Here is a 22,221-nt window from a genome sequence, read left to right as displayed (position 1 = left end):
GTGAAGAATAGACCAAAGTAACTCAGTAAAGATCCTTCCCTCTAGTGAGCTGCTGTAAATCATTGAGTTGTACTCGAGAACCAGATCAGTCAGATTTGGGAAAGAATTTTTCAAGTTGGTTTTGTGAGTTGTATTCATTGAAAAGATTTGACCCAACAGATTTGTTGAATAATATCAAATATGATGAATCAAATATCACTACTTCTCTTATGAACTCTCAAGAACAACTAGGGCTAACCGTATTATCTACTTTTATGATATCTTTATGGTGCTTTTACATCCTTTTTGAAGCATTTAAAAAGTCCCAATTCAATAAAGCCAAATGAATAGAATTTTTATCCTACAACATTTCTTTGTTCGTGTTCAGCATAAGAAAAAATGTCATACACGTTTAGAATGTCATGAAGGTGAGTGAATTTCTTGAGCCAGTGTTGTTGTGTCAGGGAGTATTTTAGCATGAAAAGTTACACACTTCACTAATTGTAGAGATGATTTGGTTGCAGTCAGACTCTGCATGATTCATTTATTCCACACGCGAAGGGGTTATCAAGATGAAGTTATTAGTGTTTGACTGATGCTCTCAAATTACTAAGCAACCACTGAATGGAATAACACAAAATATGTATCACAAAATCATGTATCACAAGCTTAGAAACTTTTTAATGCTCAGCTTTTTAATGCATCTAACCACTTTGATCGAATAGTCCCTCTAAAATGGAGTGTTCTGCCGGCAGGCGCCACCTAGCTACGGAAAAATTTATAATAATATATTTCAAAATAACTGCCTTGATCAACACAAAAAGTGTCATTTGAAAGCTTAGAGTCTGAACTTTACGATGCATTTAGCCAATTTAGTTATTTGCTGATATATAAAAAGAGTTTTCATAATTTATTAAATACTTTTTTATACTATGCGTGTAATATGTAAAAAACATCATACAGCTCAGATAGTCATGTGTCATATTTCATTAGAAAGGTATCACAGAGTAGAATACAAGCATAAATGTTTTGGGCTTTGACTAAACTTGAACGGGTTTTTGTACGTGAAGCCACCCCATGTAAATAATATACGGATGCAGCATTTATGTTGTTTTCGCTCATAACTTCATGAAACATGCTCCGATCGTGGAAAGTGGCACATCATTATTTACTGCAGATCACGATTAAAAAGAGCCCAAACTCACCATAATCTGTCATTTAGATCTGAAGATATACTCTCATGGAGTTATAACACATAAAACTCCATAGGTGCACATTTAGCTATGTAAAATCAAATGTAGCTTTCATGTGGCGTTTACGCTTGTAACTTCATGAAACATGCACAGAAAATCGCATTACAAAAAATCATTCCTTACAGTGGATGCTCCCGATTCTCCCGAGTCCAAAATCAACATAATCCATTGCGTTGATCACGAGATATTCCTCACGGAGGAACAACAATTTTAAAAATGCCTTCCGGGTGTCAAGGGCTAAACAAAAAAGCTACCTTGGTTCCAAATGCTGTAACTTTTGATTACTTTATGCTATCTCCACAAAATTTGATCCAGATGCAGCTCGTCCTCCTATACCTTATTTCCTTCCTGAGTAATTGCATATCAAAATAAGAAATATATGTAAAATTTCACTAGAGCACACATTTTTTGTTGTTGTCTTTTATCAGCATGAGAATGTAATTATTTTTTCCCCTAAAAATGTATGGTTTTCTATCAAACGATACATTTGGACTTGCTTGCTATAGATTTGGAGTTATGAGTCTTTACTTTTGTGTATGTCGCTTTGAAAAAAACAACTCTAAAAATGCCTTCAGGGCTTAAAGGGTTAATGAGGAAAAAAATGACTATATGTTTAATTCATATGTAAGTTATTTTCTGTCAGGCAGTACATGCAGTTTCCTATTCACCCTGTGAACTTTGTGACAAGCTCTGCCCCCACCAAGAAATAAGTGACTCAACCAGCAGGCACGATGCCAGCCCTCTACCCACGCTTTATGACCTCTCTCTCTCATGCACAGTCACATTCTGGCACATGCACACTTACAAATAAACACTCAAACTCTTTTTTTGTAAAGGAAGGTCTCTCTCTCTCTCTCACACACCCTCTGCTTCTCCTTTTCCCCTCCTCTCTGCCTGGCACTGTGCCAAACACGTATATAGTCTGACTGCTCTGCAAACGGAAAATGACCATGTCTCTGTGTTTCAGCCCTGTTCTGATATTCATAATGGTCAGACAAAGTCAACCTAGACTGGTTAGAACAATAATTTATTATCTCTTCAGATACTTTGTTCTTTTTACAAAAACAATTCTCTATAATTGTGAAGTTAATCCTTCCATCAATCCTGCCATAAATTTGGCTGATTTGAAATGAAATGAAAAAGTTATGTGGTAATCTCTTTAGGTTTAGCTTGTAATGCTTGTAAACTCTTACATAAGCAAGAGAATACCACTGAAAAAATGACTTCCTCTTTCCCTCGCTTGAACCATGCCAGCATTGCAGCTAATATCTGAAACCTTTTCCTACATCCTCAAACAGCATGTTCTCATGGTTTGTGTTCTCTAATTTATTGCTTTTTTCATATTTGTATTTAAATGGTTTTAAGAAATAAGAAAATTATCCAAACAAACTAGTAAGCCATTTTAACACAATCAAAAGCCTAATTAACCCTCTGGTGGTCTTCACGTTTTTTAATTTAATATTTTGTATTTTTTATGGTACTAAATAAATTATATTTATGCTGTAGTTATTATAATCCATTTATTCATTAGTGAGCATAGACCTGAAAATGAAATTTCCAACTTAAACTGTCGTAAATCTTGAATGCTTTAGAGCACAGACTTAAGTTTGATCTCTTTTTAAAGACGACACTGGGCAAATTATTGCTGAAGTGGAAAAAGTTTTAAAAAGTGAACTTAAAAAAGTTACAGAATTTTACATTTATTGTCATGAAAAATGCACAAAAATACTGTTTTCAATTGTTTTTATCAAATATATATTTTCAAAAACACGTTTTACTCTAAAACCTCAAGAAAATCAAAGCCATACATCTAAACAAGTTGTGTTCCAAATTTGAGCTTGATATCTTTAAAAATGAGCTTTCAGTAAGATTTTGTTTGAGTGCAGTACCAAAAGCTTCCACTAGATAAAATTCATCTCCCATTCATTTCCAATGCGGTCATTTTTTATCTTGAGTAGCTCAAGTGTGACTATTTTTTTCAGGACCATTTAACCTTTATGGATCATCTCCATGATTTGTTTTGTTGTTGTTGTTGTTGTTGTTGTTGTTCACATAGCAAGTGTCAAAACCTTTAACAAGTTTCGTACCATTCCGATTAAGTAAAAAATTCTTTAAAAAAAAAAACTATTATTTTTAGGTCAAAAATGACCGAAGAACAGAGGGTTAAGTAAACATACTGTAAGTCAAACACAAATAAATGAGTTACAAATAAATTGGCATTGACATATATTAAAATGATCAATATTCTATTCAAGTAATTAAATTAAATGTAAATAATTAGTCTGTAAAAAAGTGTTCAAAAGTTTTGTTCAAAATACTTTTATTCAGCAAATGATGCACTAAATTAATCAAAATTGACATTAAAAACTTATACATTAACAAAAAAATTACATTAAAATAAAGCTGTTCTTTTTAACCTCATATCTTTCCGTTTCCACAAAAATATTAAGTAGCACAACTATTGTCAACATTAATATTAGTAAGAAATGTTTCTTGAGCAGCAAATCAGCATATCATGATTTCTGAAGCATCATGTGACACTGAAGACTGGAGTAATGGCTGTTGAAAATTCTTCTTTACCATCAGAGTAATAAATTAAAATTAAAATTTTAAATATATTAAAATAGAAAACAGTTATTTTAGGTTTTAGGTTTCACAATATTACTGTTTTTACTGTATTTTTGATTAAGTAAATGCAGCTTTGGTGAGCATAAGTAACTTCTCTCAAAAACATTAAAAAAATCTAACCAACACTAAACTTTTGAATGGTAGTGCAAACATGCAGGTATATAACTATGAGGGCACAATCTAGTATTTCATGACCTGGAATTTTGGACAAGAATTTATATCTATCCATTTTCTTCTGTTATTTATCCAACAGAGGCACTTGATTCCTCACATGTACCTCCTCTGTTGACACAGTCTGTTACCTGTGGCGGTACTGACTTAAACCAGCCTTTTCCTATAGACTTTTCACAATTGAAAAATGTGAAGTTGAACCCTGGGTCATTCTTAACTTTATCTTAAACTTTATTCTCTTGTACTGTTATTTATCCTGGGTAATCTTCAACATTTCACACTGAAAACTGTAAACTGGGTTATTTATTGCATATTTTTGAGGATAATAATCATATTGATTATGCAAATGCAACATTCAACGACTTTGTTTTAATAACTTCTTGTCTATCTGTGGAAATTATTGCCATGGAATTTTGTTGTCTGAAGTCTTCTGAACCTCATCAAAAACTAGCCTTATCTGTAGTTTAAAAAGACTTAAATTCACTGTTAAGTGTAGTGTGGAAAGTCCTGTTTGGATGCTATTAGTCATAAACTAACCTTAATCATTTGTTATTCATCAAGGGTTTTATCCACAACTTTATTTTCAGGCATACTTGATTTATTTATTAGCCCAATATTATTTAAGGACCAGGCATGGGTATAGCATGTGGATGTGATTTGCTTGACTTTTTCCACATTTATGCCAGTGGTCATGATTTAAATGGCTCATCGTTCTCTGTTGGTCCATAAAACTTTACTGAACAGAATAGATCTTACTTAAGTATAAAGCTCCTCCTCACAGGTGATCATAAACTCAATCTGTTACCATGTGAATCTGCCAGAGGCTTTAATATTAAGCTTTAGCTAGTCTCTTGGGTTTTATTCAGACCCAGCCCTCGTTCCTCAAGCATTGATCAACAATGGCTTTCAGCATCATCATCCTACTTGGAGTCATTGGGCCGAATCACTCCAGCTGCTCAAACACAGGCCCATGTTTATGGAGCCTAATAAAGCATGATTTCCTCCAATCATATTAAATATGTGTTTTAAAACAGTGTCATTAGAGAAATGACTACACTGTGCAAGGCTGATATATCAGGCCTGTTCTCAGTCATGGGTCATGTCTCTGCCGATGAGCTCGGCCCGTAAAGCATTAGATCATGGGGTTTGGTGTGCCCATAGATGATATCACTAGGAAACCATTGTCTGGAGAAGGGAAGGCTGCTAAGTACTGTTACTTAACACTACTCACACTAACTTGTTGTGACTAACAAATAAAGTTGGTCATGTTATATGTGCAGTGAATATGCAACAGCTAGCTTGACTAGTTTAAGAGATACATTTTACAAAAATGAAACTTTTGCCATCATCTACTCATCCTCATGTTATTCCAAACCTGTATAAATGGAAAAAGATACACTATATTGCCAAACGTTTTGGGACGTCAGCCTTTACATGCACATGAACTTTAATGACATCCCATTCTTAATCCATAGGGTTTAATATGGAGTTGGTCCACCCTTTGCAGCTAAAACAGCTTCAACTCTTCTGGGAAGGCTTTCCACAAGGTTTTGGAGTGTGTTTATGGGAATTTTTGACTATTCTTCTAGAAGCACATTTGTGAGGTCAGGCACTGATGTTGGACGAAAAGGCCTGGCTCGCAGTTTCCGCTCTAATTCATCCCAAAGGTGTTCTATCGGGTTGAGGTTAGGACTCTGTGCAGGCCAGTCAAGTTCCTCCACATGGACCTTGCTTTGTGCACTGGTGCGCAGTCATGTTAGAACAGGAAGGTATGTCCATCCCCAAACTGTTGCCACAAAGTTGGGAGGATGAAATTGTCCAAAATGTCTTGGTATGGTGAAGCATTAAGAGTTCCTTTCACTGGAACTAAGGGGCCAAGCCCAACCCCTGAAAAACAACCCCACACCATAATCCCCCCTCCACCAAACTTTACACTTGGCACAATGCAATCAGGCAAGTACCGTTCTCCTGGCAACCGGCAAACCCCAAGTCGTCCATCGGATTGTCAGACAGAGAAGCGTGATTCGTCACTCCAGAGAACACGTCTCCATTGCTCTAGAGTCCAGTGGTGGCATGCTATACACTGCATCCGATGCTTTGCACTGCACTTGGTGATGTAAGGCTTGGATGCAGCTGCTCGGCCATGGAAACCCATTCCATGAAGCTCTCTACGCACTGTTCTTAAGCTAATCTGAAGGCCACACGAAGTTTGGAGGTCTGTAGCTATTGACTCAGCATGCGCTGACCCGTTCTGTGATTTTTACATGGCCTACCAGTTCGTGGCTGAGTTGCTGTTGTTCCTAATTGCTTATTGCACATGGGGCAACCACCTATCACAGTACCACGCTTGAATTCACTGAGCTCCTGAGAATGACCCATTCTTTCACAAATGTTTGTAGAAGCAGTCTGCATGCATTGCCTAGGTGCTTGATTTTATACAACTGTGGCCATGGAAGTGATTGGAACACCTGAATTCAATGATTTGGAAGGGTGACCCAATACTTTTGGTAATATTGTCTATATTGTAACGTGTGTCTATGTTTTTTGTTAATGTAATCAAGTGTTGTTTATTTCCCACTGACTTTCATTCTTTTGTGTTACACCATGTCCTAACTACACGCGACGCCGCGACACGCGATAAAAGGTATCTTTTCCATGTTAATCAGAGTTTTTGTCCTAACCAGCCACGACGGTGACACGCGACAATTCTATTTTAGAAACGGTTTCTATTTTTCTGCAACGTCGCGGCTGGAACAAAGTGTGGCAATGATAATCTCAGGTACTGTTTATGTGCTTTATTTAATGTTAAAAGCATGCAATGTGTCTTTGAATATCATTTAGTGCTCCCAGCTTTGTAACTGTAAAAGCAACAATGGATCATTCACCTCAGATCTTGAAATTAAACAAATGGAAACAAGAACGTTCAAACTGTGAACAAACAGGTGTATTCTTTGACAAAGATTGTTTTAGTAACTCAGTAGCCTATGTATTTTTAATAATGTTTAAATGGTGTAATATTTGTGAATTTGATTATGTAGCCTACTTATCCATTTTCTTGAGAGAGCCGTCAAGATTACTCTATGGTGCTGTGCACTTGCCGCGAGACTCTGCCCACATGCTGTTCTGATTGGCTGAGAGTTTTGATTGATTTTGATGCATCTCGCAGTCGCGTCGCTTCTTGGGTGGACAGACAAATTATTTGTCGCTGGAGTCTTATCGCATCACGTCTGGTTAGGACACGGTGTTACACAGAAGAATGAAAGACATAGATGATTGGAATGACATAAGGGTGAGTGAATGATGACCGAATGTTCTGTTTTTGGTGCAGTGTCCCTTTAAAACTTGCATAACATTATGTCAAAGACATCCTCCAGTTGATGTTTTATATGACATGCAAAATAAATTAAAAAAAATATATACATTTTTTAATAAAGAATAAACTGTTTGTGGCATTTCCAGCTTTTCTGCTGCTGTCTTTGTTGTTTATCTCACCATCATTTCTTCCTCTATTTGAAATTTCCTTACTTAACTTTTCGCAGTCCTCCTCTCACTGTAGCACACAATGTTGGATCTGTGAATTAGGTACTTCATGACTTAAGCAGGCACATGTGAGCCTGATGATTATCTGTGTATCATTGGCAGCATCAAAGGACTGCGGACCTTCTGTGGTGGTCCACACCAGTGTGCCCTTTGGCATCCAGCACCTGGAGGAGGAAAATAATGTGGTACAGCCCATCATCCTGGAAGAGCTGGAAAAGGTGATGCCAGAGCTTCCTAAACCTGACAGCATCAAGTGTCAGAAATGGAGATACTCACAGGTGAGACGACATTAATCTGTGTGTGAAAATTTGACTGAGAAACTCAAAACACTACCATTCAGAAATATATATATATATATATATATATATATATATATATATATATATACAGTGAGGAAAATAAGTATTTGAACACCCTGCTATTTTGCAAGTTCTCCCACTTGGAAATCATGGAGGGGTCTGAAATTGTCATCGAAGGTGCATGTCCACTGTGAGAGACATAATCAAAAAAAAAAAATCCAGAAATCACAATATATGATTTTTTAACTATTTATTTGTATGATACAGCTGCAAATAAGTATTTGAACACCTGTCTGTCAGCTAGAATTCTGACCCTCAAAGACCTGTTAGTCTGCCTTTAAAATGTCCACATCCACTCCATTTATTATCCTAAATTAGATGCACCTGTTTGAGGTCGTTAGCTGCATAAAGACACCTGTCCACCCCATACAATCAGTAAGAATCCAACTACTAACATGGCCAAGACCAAAGAGCTGTCCAAAGACACTAGAGACAAAATTGTACACCTCCACAAGGCTGGAAAGGGCTACGGGGAAATTGCCAAGCAGCTTGGTGAAAAAAGGTCCACTGTTGGAGCAATCATTAGAAAATGGAAGAAGCTAAACATGACTGTCAATCTCCCTCGGACTGGGGCTCACCTCGTGGGGTCTCAATGATCCTAAGAAAGGTGAGAAATCAGCCCAGAACTACACGGGAGGAGCTGGTCAATGACCTGAAAAGAGCTGGGACCACCGTTCCCAAGGTTACTGTTGGTAATACACTAAGACGTCATGGTTTGAAATCATGCATGGCACGGAAGGTTCCCCTGCTTAAACCAGCACATGTCAAGGCCCGTCTTAAGTTTGCCAATGACCATTTGGATGATCCAGAGGAGTCATGGGAGAAAGTCATGTGGTCAGATGAGACCAAAATAGAACTTTTTGGTCATAATTCCACTAAACGTGTTTGGAGGAAGAAGAATGATGAGTACCATCCCAAGAACACCATCCCTACTGTGAAGCATGGGGGTGGTAGCATCATGCTTTGGGGGTGTTTTTCTGCACATGGGACAGGGCGACTGCACTGTGTTAAGGAGAGGATGACCGGGGCCATGTATTGCGCGATTTTGGGGAACAACCTCCTTCCCTCAGTTAGAGCATTGAAGATGGGTCGAGGCTGGGTCTTCCAACATGACAATGACCCGAAGCACACAGCCAGGATAACCAAGGAGTGGCTCTGTAAGAAGCATATCAAGGTTCTGGCGTGGCCTAGCCAGTCTTCAGACCTAAACCCAATAGAGAATCTTTGGAGGGAGCTCAAACTCCGTGTTTCTCAGCGACAGCCCAGAAACCTGATTGATCTAGAGAAGATCTGTGTGGAGGAGTGGGCCAAAATCCCTGCTGCAGTGTGTGCAAACCTGGTCAAGAACTACAGGAAACGTATGATCTCTGTAATTGCAAACAAAGGTTTCTGTACCAAATATTAAGTTCTGCTTTTCTGATGTATCAAATACTTATGTCATGCAATAGAATGCAAATTAATTACTTAAAAATCATACAATGTGATTTTCTGGATTTTTGTTTTAGATTCCGTCACTCACAGTTGAAGAGTACCTATGATAAAAATTACAGACTTCTACATGCTTTGTAAGTGGGAAAACCTGCAAAATCGGCAGTGTATCAAATACTTGTTCTCCCCACTGTATGTATGTATGTATGTGTGTATATATATATATATATGTTACCGGCAAAGTGTGTAATGCGGCATTCTATAGAATGCCTATGTAATGTTTAGAATTAGGTAATGTATTTTTTGCAAAAAAACATCAGGAATTCTATACATTGCCTAGGCATTCTATACAATACCGGGATTTCACACTTTGCCGGTAACATATATATATATATATATATATATATATATATATATATAAAATAAAAACAGTTGTTTTAAATTGTAATATTTCACAACTGTTCTTTCAAAAACTTTTGGTAGTGGTATAGTAGTGCAATTAATAATGTGTTTTGTTATTGAGTGTTAGAATGTTTTCCATACTTGACAACTATTTGGTCTGAAACAGAATTCACTGTACACTTTGATGTTAGATAGATAGATAGATAGATAGATAGATAGATAGATAGATAGATAGATAGATAGATAGATAGATAGATAGATAGATAGATAGATAGATAGATAGATAGATAGATAGAGAAATAGATAGAGAGATAGATAGATAGATCATCTAAAACTGAGCCACTGAAGGCAGTACCATAACTATATATATATATGTGTAGTCATTTTTTATCATCCAATTTCATCCATTTCATTTTTATTTTATCTAATTTCTTTTAGTTATTTTATCCCTACATTTTGAATTTTGTGGAGAAAAATAGTTTTTCTTTAGTAAGGCTCCACTCTAATCTGTGTAATCATATATATAGCAAGAGCGAAACTGAGATGTTTTGGCAAGTGCTACTAATAAAAGCCTCCCTGCTATACAGCAAAAGACATACATTTTTAATAAAGCCAGGCTGATGGCTTCTTCAAACCTCACTATTGAATGTAGAGAATTTCCTGCACTGCAAAAAAAAAAAAAAAAAAAAAAAACTACTGTATAGTTACTGTTTTCCAGTAAAAAAATATCTAAATGTCCTTAAAACAAGATTTACTTGAGAAGCAAAAATGCATAAGATATTAAGACTTATTTTCAGATATTAAAACTTTGACAAAAAGTTCTTTAAGCATAAACCTTACTAAATGTTGTTCGATAATAAACCTAATTTATGACACATTTTGTTTTATTATCTTGCAATTTCTGGCAGTTTTTCTTCTCTAATAAATTAGAAGTAGATGATGAATAAAAATATATATATTTACTGGAAAACAGACAAAATACAGTTTAAGGAAAAAGTAGTGTAATTTTTTCAGAAGAGTCTTGGTAGATTCACACACATAGAAATCCATACTCTCCCCCCACTCACTTGGCTCACACACACACAATCTTACAGTAGTACTTTATGCATTCACACACTGTGTGGGACTGCGCCCTTTCTCGCACAGTTGCATTCTCTCTCACACACACACGCACAGACATTTTCTTTCGAAGCCCCCACACTCTCAGCTCCTCTGTGACATGCAGCGTTGGGCCTCAGTTTGAGGTCAGAGGACATAGAACATCTGTGTGGGAGCGCTGAGCTCACTGAGTGCCAGAGAGTGGGCCAAGGCCCGTTTAGACTGCACAGGCGGGAACACAACGCTTACTCTCTCACACACACACACACACACACACACACACACCTGTGCATGTGCCAGTTCCCGGTCAAACACACAGAAGGCATGGAGCAGGAGTCGGTCTTACAGTCATTTGCCACATCACAGTTTGCTGAGCATAAACCGGCAGCACACATTCGCACTCACCACATGTCAAAGTCATTGACTCCTCCGGACTAATGGCTGGAAAGACTCTTCATGAGTCATGACTTTCAATCTACTGTAAATGTAGATGCTTTTTGCAACAGACACTACACTGTTTGAGCGTAGAACATGTGCATTCCTTTTGTTATCACTCATGCTTAATAATGCATAACTTCAATTCATAATTAAAAGGCATGGTGGAGTCTAGGTGTATCATTAATTTCATTAAAAATAATACAAATAAATTTGTAGGATTTAGGGCTGTCAATTGAATTTGTTGATTTGGTGTAATTATTTTTAATTATACAATCATGTATGCAATTAATCATGCTTCTTAGCCTGACCTGTCTATAATAAACATCATATCTAAAAACCTTATACAGAAAAGTTTGAACATTAAGTGGCGACCCTACATAAGATATAACCAAACAGTTAATGTACCACATTGACTTCCATAGTATGATTTTTTTCCTACTATGGAAGTCGATGGGGTATATCAACTGTCTGGTTACTGGCATTCTTCAAAATGTGTGAACTATTCCTTTAACTTGAGAAAATACTTGTAATTATCTCTAATAATGTTCTCTAATAATGGCTTTCTTAAGGTATAGTTCACTCAAAAATGAAAACTCTGTCACTATTTACTGTCCTTCATGGTGTTCCAAACCTGTATAACATAATTTAGATTTTTTTGGGGGGGTAAACTATCGCTTAAGGAGATTGTTGCAACGGGCCCTGCAGTTTGATGCACCAAAGTTCTGACATGCTGGAACTTTAATGTCTGAATGTACACCAGAGGAACGTTGGGGTGAAGCAGATTTAAGGAGGTTAAGGAGTTCAGCCCTACTTACATCAGCGTACCTCTGAAATAAACCAAACAATTTGTTCTTGGCCATGTTTCAGGCCAAACGTTTATCAATTGATTTACACACAGATTACCATTTAAAGATACAAGAGGGGAGGGGGAGTTTGGACAGAATGATGATAGCGCTCGGTCTGTAAGATGCCTAGTGAAAGCCCCAGGAAATGGACACTATTTCCTTGGCTCTAGTGCGTTGCACCTTGATGTTTATCTGGCGGAGGTTTGGGGCCGGCTGAAGCCTTTGTAATGGGCCGTGCAGGGAATGTGTTTACTCTCAGTAGTCATTTACATGCTGCATTTCTACGTTTAAACATTGTGCAGAGACGCCATTCTAGCTGTGGCTCTTTTAGAGTTATCTGTAAATGTGGATCAGATTTACAGTGAGGACCTGTATCATTTACTGCTGACTGTAGAATACATACATCATTTTAATGAACCATAGAGGCAGTTTATAAAGAAGTTCAACCCAGATATTTAGTTTGCAATGCAACATGTCTGTCCTCTGTAAATATTAATATATAAAAACTACACAGCTACAGCACACCCATCATATACAGAGCAGCCACAAAACATCTGTCGCTTTTTAAAAACATCTTACTTTCTAAAACTAAATTTCAAAGGCTTAACTTTCAAAAAACGTTTTAAAGATTTTTAAAACTTTTTTGCTTTAAAGTAGGGCTTTGAAAAACGTAGTTTTTCTAGTTATAACCTGGGTCACACATACCATTTGCTCTTTAGAACCCACAACCCACAGAGACAGCGAGTATCCTCCAAATTCTGCTCATTTTACCATTAAGTCTATTCTTGACTCTGGTTGACCCAATGAAGGCGCCTCCACTGCTATTAAAAGCTCTATATTTAACCAAATATATTAACAGCCCTTTCCCTCCCTCATCTCTTGTGAGAATGTTCATTATGAGGAAACAAATCTGCAGTACAACCAGTAGGGTTGGCTTGATACCACTTTTTCATGTCCAAAACCAATACCGCAATATTATGCAGTGTATCTGCCTTTACCAATACCAATCCTATACCAGTACAGTTTTTTTTTTCTTGATCAGTTTAGAATTTCTGTACCTCACTAACTACTCATTACTTCATTACAAATAAAGAGAAAAATTTATACACACACACACACACACACACACACACACACACACACACACACACACAAACACACACATATAATATACAGTGAGGAAAATAAGTATTTGAACACCCTGCTATTTTGCAAGTTCTCCCACTTAGAAATCATGGAGGGGTCTGAAATTGTCATCGTAGGTGCATGTCCACTGTGAGAGACATAATCTAAAAAAAAAATCCAGAAATCACAATGTATGATTTTTTAACTATTTATTTGTATGATACAGCTGCAAATACGTAAGTATTTGAACACCTAAGAAAATCAATGTTAATATTTGGTACAGTAGCCTTTGTTTGCAATTACAGAGGTCAAACGTTTCCTGTAGTTTTTCACCAGGTTTGCACACACTGCAGGAGGGATTTTGGCCCACTCCTCCACACAGATCAGTCCACACTCCACACTCCACACTCCACACTCTAGATCAGTCAGGTTTCTGGGCTGTCGCTGAGAAACACGGAGTTTGAGCTCCCTCCAAAGATTCTCTATTGGGTTTAGGTCTGGAGACTGGCTAGGCCATGCCAGAACCATGATATGCTTCTTACAGAGCCACTCTTTGGTTATCCTGGCTGTGTGCTTTGGGTCATTGTCATGTTGGAAGACCCAGCCTCGACCCATCTTCAATGCTCTAACTAAGGGAAGGAGGTTGTTCCCCAAAATCTCGCAATACATGGCCCCGGTCATCCTCTCCTTAATACAGTGCAGTCGCCCTGTCCCATGTGCAGAAAAACACCCCCAAAGCATGATGCTGCCACCCCCATGCTTCACAGTAGGGATGGTGTTCTTGGGATGGTACTCATCATTCTTCTTCCTAAAAACACGTTTAGTGGAATTATGACCAAAAAGTTCTATTTTGGTCTCATCTGACCACATGACTTTCTCCCATGACTCCTCTGGATCATCCAAATGGTCATTGGCAAACTTAAGACGGGCCTTGACATGTGCTGGTTTAAGCAGGGGAACCTTCCGTGCCATGCATGATTTCAAACCATGACGTCTTAGTGTATTACCAACAGTAACCTTGGGAACGGTGGTCCCAGCTCTTTTCAGGTCATTGACCAGCTCCTCCCGTGTAGTTCTGGGCTGATTTCTCACCTTTCTTAGGATCATTGAGACCCCACGAGGTGAGATCTTGCATGGAGCCCCAGTCCGAGGGAGATTGACAGTCATGTTTAGCTTCTTCCATTTTCTAATGATTGCTCCAAAAGTGGACCTTTTTTCACCAAGCTGCTTGGCAATTTCCCCGTAGCCCTTTCCAGCCTTGTGGAGGTGTACAATTTTGTCTCTAGTGTCTTTGGACAGCTCTTTGGTCTTGGCCATGTTAGTAGTTGGATTCTTACTGATTGTATGGGGTGGACAGGTGTCTTTATGCAGCTAACGACCTCAAACAGGTGCATCTAATTTAGGATAATAAATGGAGTGGAGGTGGACATTTTAAAGGCAGACTAACAGGTCTTTGAGGGTCAGAATTCTAGCTGATAGACAGGTGTTCAAATACTTATTTGCAGCTGTATCATACAAATAAATAGTTAAAAAATCATATATTGTGATTTCTGGATTTTTTTTTTTTTAGATTATGTCTCTCACAGTGGACATGCACCTACGATGACAATTTCAGACCCCTCCATGATTTCCAAGTGGGAGAACTTGCAAAATAGCAGGGTGTTCAAATACTTATTTTCCTCACTGTATAAATACTTTTGTAATATGCATAGGAGTTTAGATATGCAAAGGAGTTCTTAAAAACATAAATAGCTGACATTTAAATGGATAATTAATGCATATCTAATTAGTTTGTAAAACTCTGTTGTGTTATGTTGACAAATTAATATTTTGTCAGATTTTGGTCGATTCACCCTACCACCCACATACAAAAATTCCTTGGTTCTACCTAAATCTAAATGATATATATTTGGACTTCAAAATGACGATGATTGTGGAAATTTGGGAATTATAATTTTGTACAGTACCTCCTAATAATTGTGGAAAGTAATTATCAAAGGTAAAATTATAATTTGGCTAAAAAAGAAAAAAAACCTGACAGGGCACCTCTGGCGGAACCTTCTTTTAAATGCCTTTACTGTCTACATTATATGGATGGACACTGGACAGTCTGTCCACCCTCCTCTCTTATTGTGTCTTATAGATACTTTAGGCAAAAAAGTATCTCCACAATACTTTCCACTGTCTTTGAAGCCTGGACACCATAAACCACAATGTGGTTTTCCTGATATTGAATAAAAATGAAGAATTTTTTTGTCCAACTAAACTATTTTAATTAGTTTAACATTTTCCATGTGCTACATTCAGTTGTCAAACAGGGCTGTCAGGCAGCATTCAGAAGTGCGCTGCATTTTAGTACTGTCATGCACTCAGACCAGCTCAGTGCTTGTAATCGAGCCGTTGATATCTCTGTTCTTTTGAGGTTATTCAAAACATTACAATTGACTCCACCCTCATAGTCACCAGCCAGACATATAGTAATATTTCTGTCGTAAATGAGGAAAGAGATAAGAGAGAAGCCTTCCTGTAAACACTGTGCTGATTGAATTGAGGTCTCAAGAAACTGTACATACTTTCAATAATCGGTTTCAGTACAAGTCTGTAAGATGCTTAGTTTAGTATTTATTTAAAATATGAGAGACAAAGAAAATAAAGTGATGAGAAATTATCTGAAGTCTTAAGGAATGTATTTACATATATATATACACTGCCGTTCAAAAGTTAAAATTTTTTTTATGTTTTTAAAAGAAGACTCTTATGCTCACCAAGGCTGCATTTATTTGATTAAAAATACAAAAATAAAACAGTAATATTGTTAAATATTTAGAAATTTAAAAAAACTGTTTTCTATTTGAATATATTTTTAAAATGTAATTTATTCCTGTGATGCAAAGCTGAATTATCAGTATCATTACTCCAGTCTTCAGTGTCACATGATCCTCTAGAATCCTGGAGTAATGATGCTGAATATTCAGCTTTGCATCACAGGAATAAATTACATTTTAAAAATATATTCAAATAGAAAACAGTTTTTTTAAATTGTAATAATACAGTCGTACCGAACTTTTGAATGGCTGTACTGTATGTACCTGTATATACATAAAGCTGCTTGGTTCCTGTGTTTTGTCTTCTTGAGTATCAATGATATGAAATAAACAGTCCAATGAACATATCCAGTGTTATACTATGCATCACCCACAAATGTTCCACTTTCAGTGTGCATTCATTTGCATACACACACACACACACACACACACACACACACACACACACACAAAGACGGAACTACTCCGGCCTTATTCACATTTTTTTTTTTTTTTTTGCTCAATATCAGAGTAAAAATGAGGTTGCATCAGTTATTGGACATCCAATCACTCAATTTTGTTGTTCTCTAATTAGGTGACCAGATCGGTGGCTGATTGCCCTGGGCAGATGACACTGCTCTCCCAGCCTCTGCTGGTGTGTGGGGGGGACGGCTTCACACACTCCAATTTCGACGGCTGCATCGAGTCCGCCCTGAAGGTCTTTGATGTTCTGAAGTCTTCTCTCTAAAAGGGGGGTGGGAAAGTACGCCTTTATTTTTGGTTTTTGTTATGGAGGATGGCACATTGATTTAGATTTAAGCCCCTCCCCTTAGGAAGATGGATGTACTGCACAAAGAACAGTAGATCTGTCTGGCCTGTGTCTGCAGACATGCATTTTGTTACAAAAACCAATTATACCGTCTGTGCCGGATGCTGAGGATTAGAGGAAAACAGAGCACTGCGCAGGTTCAGTTGTGTCGGAGGCTGGTGCCTCACACTGGCTTTGACACAGTATCTTGGACTATGGTTTTCTGATGTGTAGCAAACATTCTGTATGCATTCAGGTATTCTCAACCTTCCCCTGTGATTAGTTTCGGATTAATAAAATTATTAAAACATGCTTGAATGTGTCGCTGTACATGGGTAGTTGACGTTCTGCTATGTGACCAACTATACTCCATTTAAAATGTTTTATGGTAATTATAATATATGTAAAACTCAGAGTAAAAAAAGTTAATGTAAGATTAAGTTTAAAATAATTGTGAGAAATAAAGTAATAATTGTAACGAAATATGCCACAATTGTGAGTAGTAGTTAAATATGAGATGTAGGGCCCTATTTTAATGATCTAAGCTCATGGTCTAAAGCGCACGGTGCAAGTGCACTTAGGGTGTTTCCGAATCCACTTTTGCTAGTTTAACGTCGGGAAAAATGGTTGGCGCGCCAGGCGCATGGTATAAAAGGGTTGTTCCGATTCTCTTAATGAGTAATGGGTGTGTTTTGGGCGTAACGTGCAATAAACCAATCAGAGTTTCATCTCCCATTCCCTTTAAAAGCCAGTTGCGCTCGCGCCATGGCGAATTCACTATTTACATGATGAAATTTGCAAGCGGAAAAACTGAATGCTTCTCCAGAGAGGAAATGGTTATAGATTTTAATCTACGGGACAAAGTGTACGCACGTTGTGGACCCGCCTATAGGCGTGTATTACTAACGCGCTCTTTAAATAGCAAAAAAATATTGCGCCATTGACTTTAGACCAGGTTTTTGTTGGTCAATGGCGCAGTCTATTTCAGTTGCCTCAAAATAGCAACACACCAACAATGTGCCTGAACACACCACGTTTTCAGACCAGCATGACCATGTGCACACAAATGGGCGCAAATGCATTTGCTATTTAAACAACGTGGCGCAGGACGTGAAAATGATAACTGCGTCGGGCTGAAACTAGCAAAAAACACTTTGTGCGGGTTGTATGATAGGGCCCATAAAGTCATTTTGTAACATAAGCTACCACTGTGAGAAATAAAGTCAGAATGAGGAAGTATAAAGTCACAATAATTGCAATTGTAAAATAATATGTATATAATCTTTTTATTATTATTATTATTTTAGGCGTAAAGGGGTTTCCATACATTTATGAAAATTTTTACCTACAATTTTGATGTTTTAAAAACAGCTCAGAGATAATTTGTGCAAATCAGACCCATCTTGCATTTGGTTGTTGAGTGCAGGAGTGGGGGTGAAAGTTGGCCCAGCTAGGCTGCCACCCCCTACTGATCTGTGTACAGTAATTCTGCTTAGAGGAGCGAGAGCAGTCATTGACCGACTTGTGCAGCTTAGTGCTGCTGCATCTGGGCCATAATCTGGGACAAAATGTTTGGCAGCCAGTCTGGAGAGAGAGTCAGTCATAATCCAGCCGTAATTATGGCCGGGTGGGCCCGGGGCCCACTGCACAGCTGGGCCTACCTCATTCTCTTTCTTGATCTCTCCCTTTCTCTCTTTCTTTATCAGTTACTCCCCCACTCCAAACTCCTGTTCTCACTACTAATATTAGCCTCTGTGCCCTTACCAGGATTACATTACTTCCCTCCTGAGATACACCACACTATCATCAATACAGAGTCAACAAACCATCTCAAGATGGATGGGTTAGACCCGTGTACATTTTGCATTTATCTTGCATCCAATGACTTATCATTGTTTTGCTTTCCTGTTTTCTGAGGCAGTTGATAATTGATAGTTTTTAACTTGATTCATTTGAATTGCTTTTGCTTTAATGACAGCAGCAGTCAAGCTGCATGAACCTAACAAACCTGATGATCAAGTTCAACAGCATGATTTTAGAATGATCTAAAGAGCACCTTAAGCTTCAATGGAATGGATATCACTAATGTACTTAAATGATTATTGACTTAGAAATAGTGCAGAATATTATATATTTATAATAAACTTTGTTTTAAATGTTTCAATATCCTAAAACCTTCTGTTTATTTCTTTTTTAAAATTAGATTTTCAATCTAGTCTCATACTTTCAGACCCCGCACTGTATATATTGGTATATATTCTGAATATCTTTTATTTATACCCTGCTTTAAAGAGTTTGACCATGTGCCACTGTGATTTTCCAATATAAACTAATCATCCATGCCTGCCATGTTAAACAAAAAGCCGGGCCTCAGCAAGAATTTCATGTGGTAGTTACTTTCAGGAACAAAGCCAAGAGTATATGTTGAAAAAGGCAAGTCATCAAGTCACCACTAGCATGTTCTGATTTAAAAGGAACTAAAAAGAAAAGGTTATACAGAAAAAACTAATCCTTTCCACTTTATTATATATGAATAACAGCCTTTTGTACGTGTTCCTCTTTCTCTAGCAGTGCTGGTCTGATCTGCTAGAAAGAAACGGAGAGCGGGAGAGAGAAAGAGCGAGGCTTTACTCTAATGGATACATTATTCATACAAGTCATCCTGCAAGGAATAGAGCTCAGCTGCCTGGGTTGCAAAAGCCTTGCCACAATGTTGCATCAGCCACCTCACTTTCATTAATACGCACATTACCGTCTAGGGCTCTTTGATCTTTTTTTAGCTGTCGATAAAAAAGAATGGGCTATGGTAGAACACTCCATTGCAGGGGTGACATTGTTAGTGATTTGATTTGGGTTGAGGATGGTCGTCCTAACAGACTGATGGACAGACATCGGGGGGTGATCGTGAGGCGGGCGAATGTTGTGCCACTCTTGCCGGCTGCTCGTTCGCCTGGTAGATGACAGTCAGGCAAAGCCTTTGTTTTGCTGCCAAGACTCATTTCAAATGTTCCCCTGACTCCTTTCGCTTCTTACTTTCATCCCTGTCTGAAATATTCGTGCTCTCATTTTCTTTTATCCCCTCTCTTCATCCCTGGTGACAATTTGCATGCTCACGAGGGTCCTTCCAGACTCTTTCGCTTCCCCCTGACTGTTCATTCCCCCCTTTTCTAAAAGCGCACGCCGTAAAGCCACAGAGCGTGTTGCCGCAGACACAAGGATCATAGCTCCACTGACCTATTTTTATAGGCTATCCCGACGGAGTGTGGCTGCTGTGCATTCTGGGTATCTGATTTGCATTTTTGCAAAGTCACTGGCAGATGGCACCAGAGCTTGACGAGACAGCGGTAGGCTAATCCCTACCCAGTTGACACAGACACACACATACAATCCTTCTCGGCATCATACACAATCCCATCCCCCACTCCGAGGCAGATCATGTGTGTCCTCTTTAGGTAGACCCCCCTAGAGCCGGATGAAAAGCGCTGGCATCATATCAGAGGTGCTTAGGCTATCACTCACATTCAGAATTGGAAGACTTTTGTAGCTGGATTCAAGGGCATCACTAATAAGATTCCCCCCCCCCCCCCCCCCCCCCTCATATTTGGTTAGAGGGAGAGATGTTTTCTGGGAGGAAATGAAAGGAGATAGTGCATGGGTTTAGGGATATGAGGATCCTGTGTGGTTGTGTGTAAGCGGCAGACAGGAGATTGGGATGTTTAGACTCCTCTCCCTCTCTCACATCTCTAGGGAGCTCAGGCTTGTTTAATTAGAGGGGTGGTGCCATGGGTAATGGGCGCTGACGTCATCGGCCCCTTCTTCTTGCTCTCCCGCTTCTCCTCACAGGCCCAACAGCATGGCTTTCTCAGCAGTCGTCCAAAAGCTCTCTATTGACCTGGGAGGGACGGATTCACTCACATGGCAGCAAACTACCCTTAGCTAAAGGCTGGAATACACTCGATGACATTGCACAGATTTTTTCCCTCCGATTTACAGTCTGGAGGAGTCACTAGTCAGAGGATGTCAGTCGAAGTTGACAGTTTTCACAGAAAATCACAGTGTATGATGGGCACAGGCTTAGATTTTTTAGCTTCAGACTATGATTCCATCCAGTCCGAGGATATCAAACGTGTTTGACATTTTGAGCCAATTATAGAACACCTATTGTTTTCGTTTGTCAGAATTCTTCTGGCAACAAGGCATATATTCCAGCGTGAGTTTTATTGTCTTCTGAATGACTGTAACCATTTTCAACGTTGGCAACTGTATGTTTCCTGGTGCTTTCTAATCAGTTCGCATTTTAAAAGTCGTATAGTGTTCCAACCTAAAAGCAACCAGCCCAGGCTCATTGGAAATGCAATCCTGTGGTGACATTTCTGGAAAATTATATTACACTGATAACTGCACATTTCACAACACTTTCTAAGTGGAAGTGAGTGGCACTAACAGCGTGTTCCTTTCTATCCAAAACAGATTAACATGAATCTGGCAAAGTTTTGTTACATTGGTTGTTGCAACGTGCTGCCTACACTAAACCCTACCCTAAACCTAACGAAACCTAGCATTAGGACTTAAAACAAGACCTTTTCAGTGCCAGTAGTTAGCTACCTTACAAGCTAATACAAATGTAATTAACTAGCTAACTACATTGAATCTATTTTGGCAATAACAAAGCTATTGTGTATAACTATTATAGCATTTATTTAGGTTATTTATTGTTTTATTTATTTATCTTGCAAACAGACCCTGCATCCAAATATTCCTACTTCCTTACTTTGTAGTGGGCAAAAACAGTATACGAAAAGAGTAGGAGAGAAGTAACCGGATGACCCGCTATTTCCGCCGAGATTCTAAACTACTTTACTATCCTATGAGGCCATGGGAGATGAGTTGTGAATGACAGTAAATAGCGATTTAGCGTTTAGCAATAAACTCATCGAAACAACTAGCTTGATACTGCAAAGGCTGTTTTTTTTTTTTTTTAAAAGCCAGGTTTCTATCACTCTGTTGAAAAATGTGGTTAAGTTAGTAGCTTCCCAACATCTCAGGACTGATAGCAGCATGCCAGCTGTCAATCTGGTATCAGCAGCTGCACACTAAACTGTCATTTCGGTCCTCTGTCCTGCCCACAGAATGGCAGAAAGCTAGACATCAAGGTGACTTGAGTACAACCCGTCCAACTAGTGCAAGCCTCCTGCCTGGGCTCTTCTCAGGAGTTGTTTTGAGAGTGCAGAGAGTCATTAACAACCCTTATGCTTTGCGCAATGCTAGCAGGATCCGCGCCATCTGTAGCTTGTGAAATGTTGCCACGCCATAAAGTAGGCCTTGTCAGGGAAATGTGTGTCC

The 22,221-nt window shown here is 38.4% G+C and overlaps 1 protein-coding gene across 2 annotated transcripts in view; it reads left to right on the top strand.

Annotated features, from left to right (window-relative positions):
• rnls (renalase, FAD-dependent amine oxidase) overlaps positions 1-17,190 on the top strand; it is a 56,225-nt gene extending 39,035 nt beyond the window's left edge. For both annotated transcript variants that reach the window (XM_084135566.1, XM_084135565.1), the window contains exons 6-7: positions 7,674-7,849; positions 16,666-17,190. In XM_084135566.1, coding sequence (XP_083991692.1) covers positions 7,674-7,849; positions 16,666-16,818 — 329 coding nt within the window. In that variant the 3' untranslated portion in view covers positions 16,819-17,190. The remainder of the gene's footprint in view (positions 1-7,673; positions 7,850-16,665) is intronic.
• The last annotated feature ends 5,031 nt before the right edge of the window (positions 17,191-22,221 follow it).

This window comes from Abramis brama (genome assembly GCF_963993115.1).
Source record: "Abramis brama genome assembly, chromosome: 14".
NCBI classification, from domain to species: domain Eukaryota; kingdom Metazoa; phylum Chordata; class Actinopteri; order Cypriniformes; family Leuciscidae; genus Abramis; species Abramis brama.
This window is presented reverse-complemented; position numbering and strand designations above follow the sequence as displayed.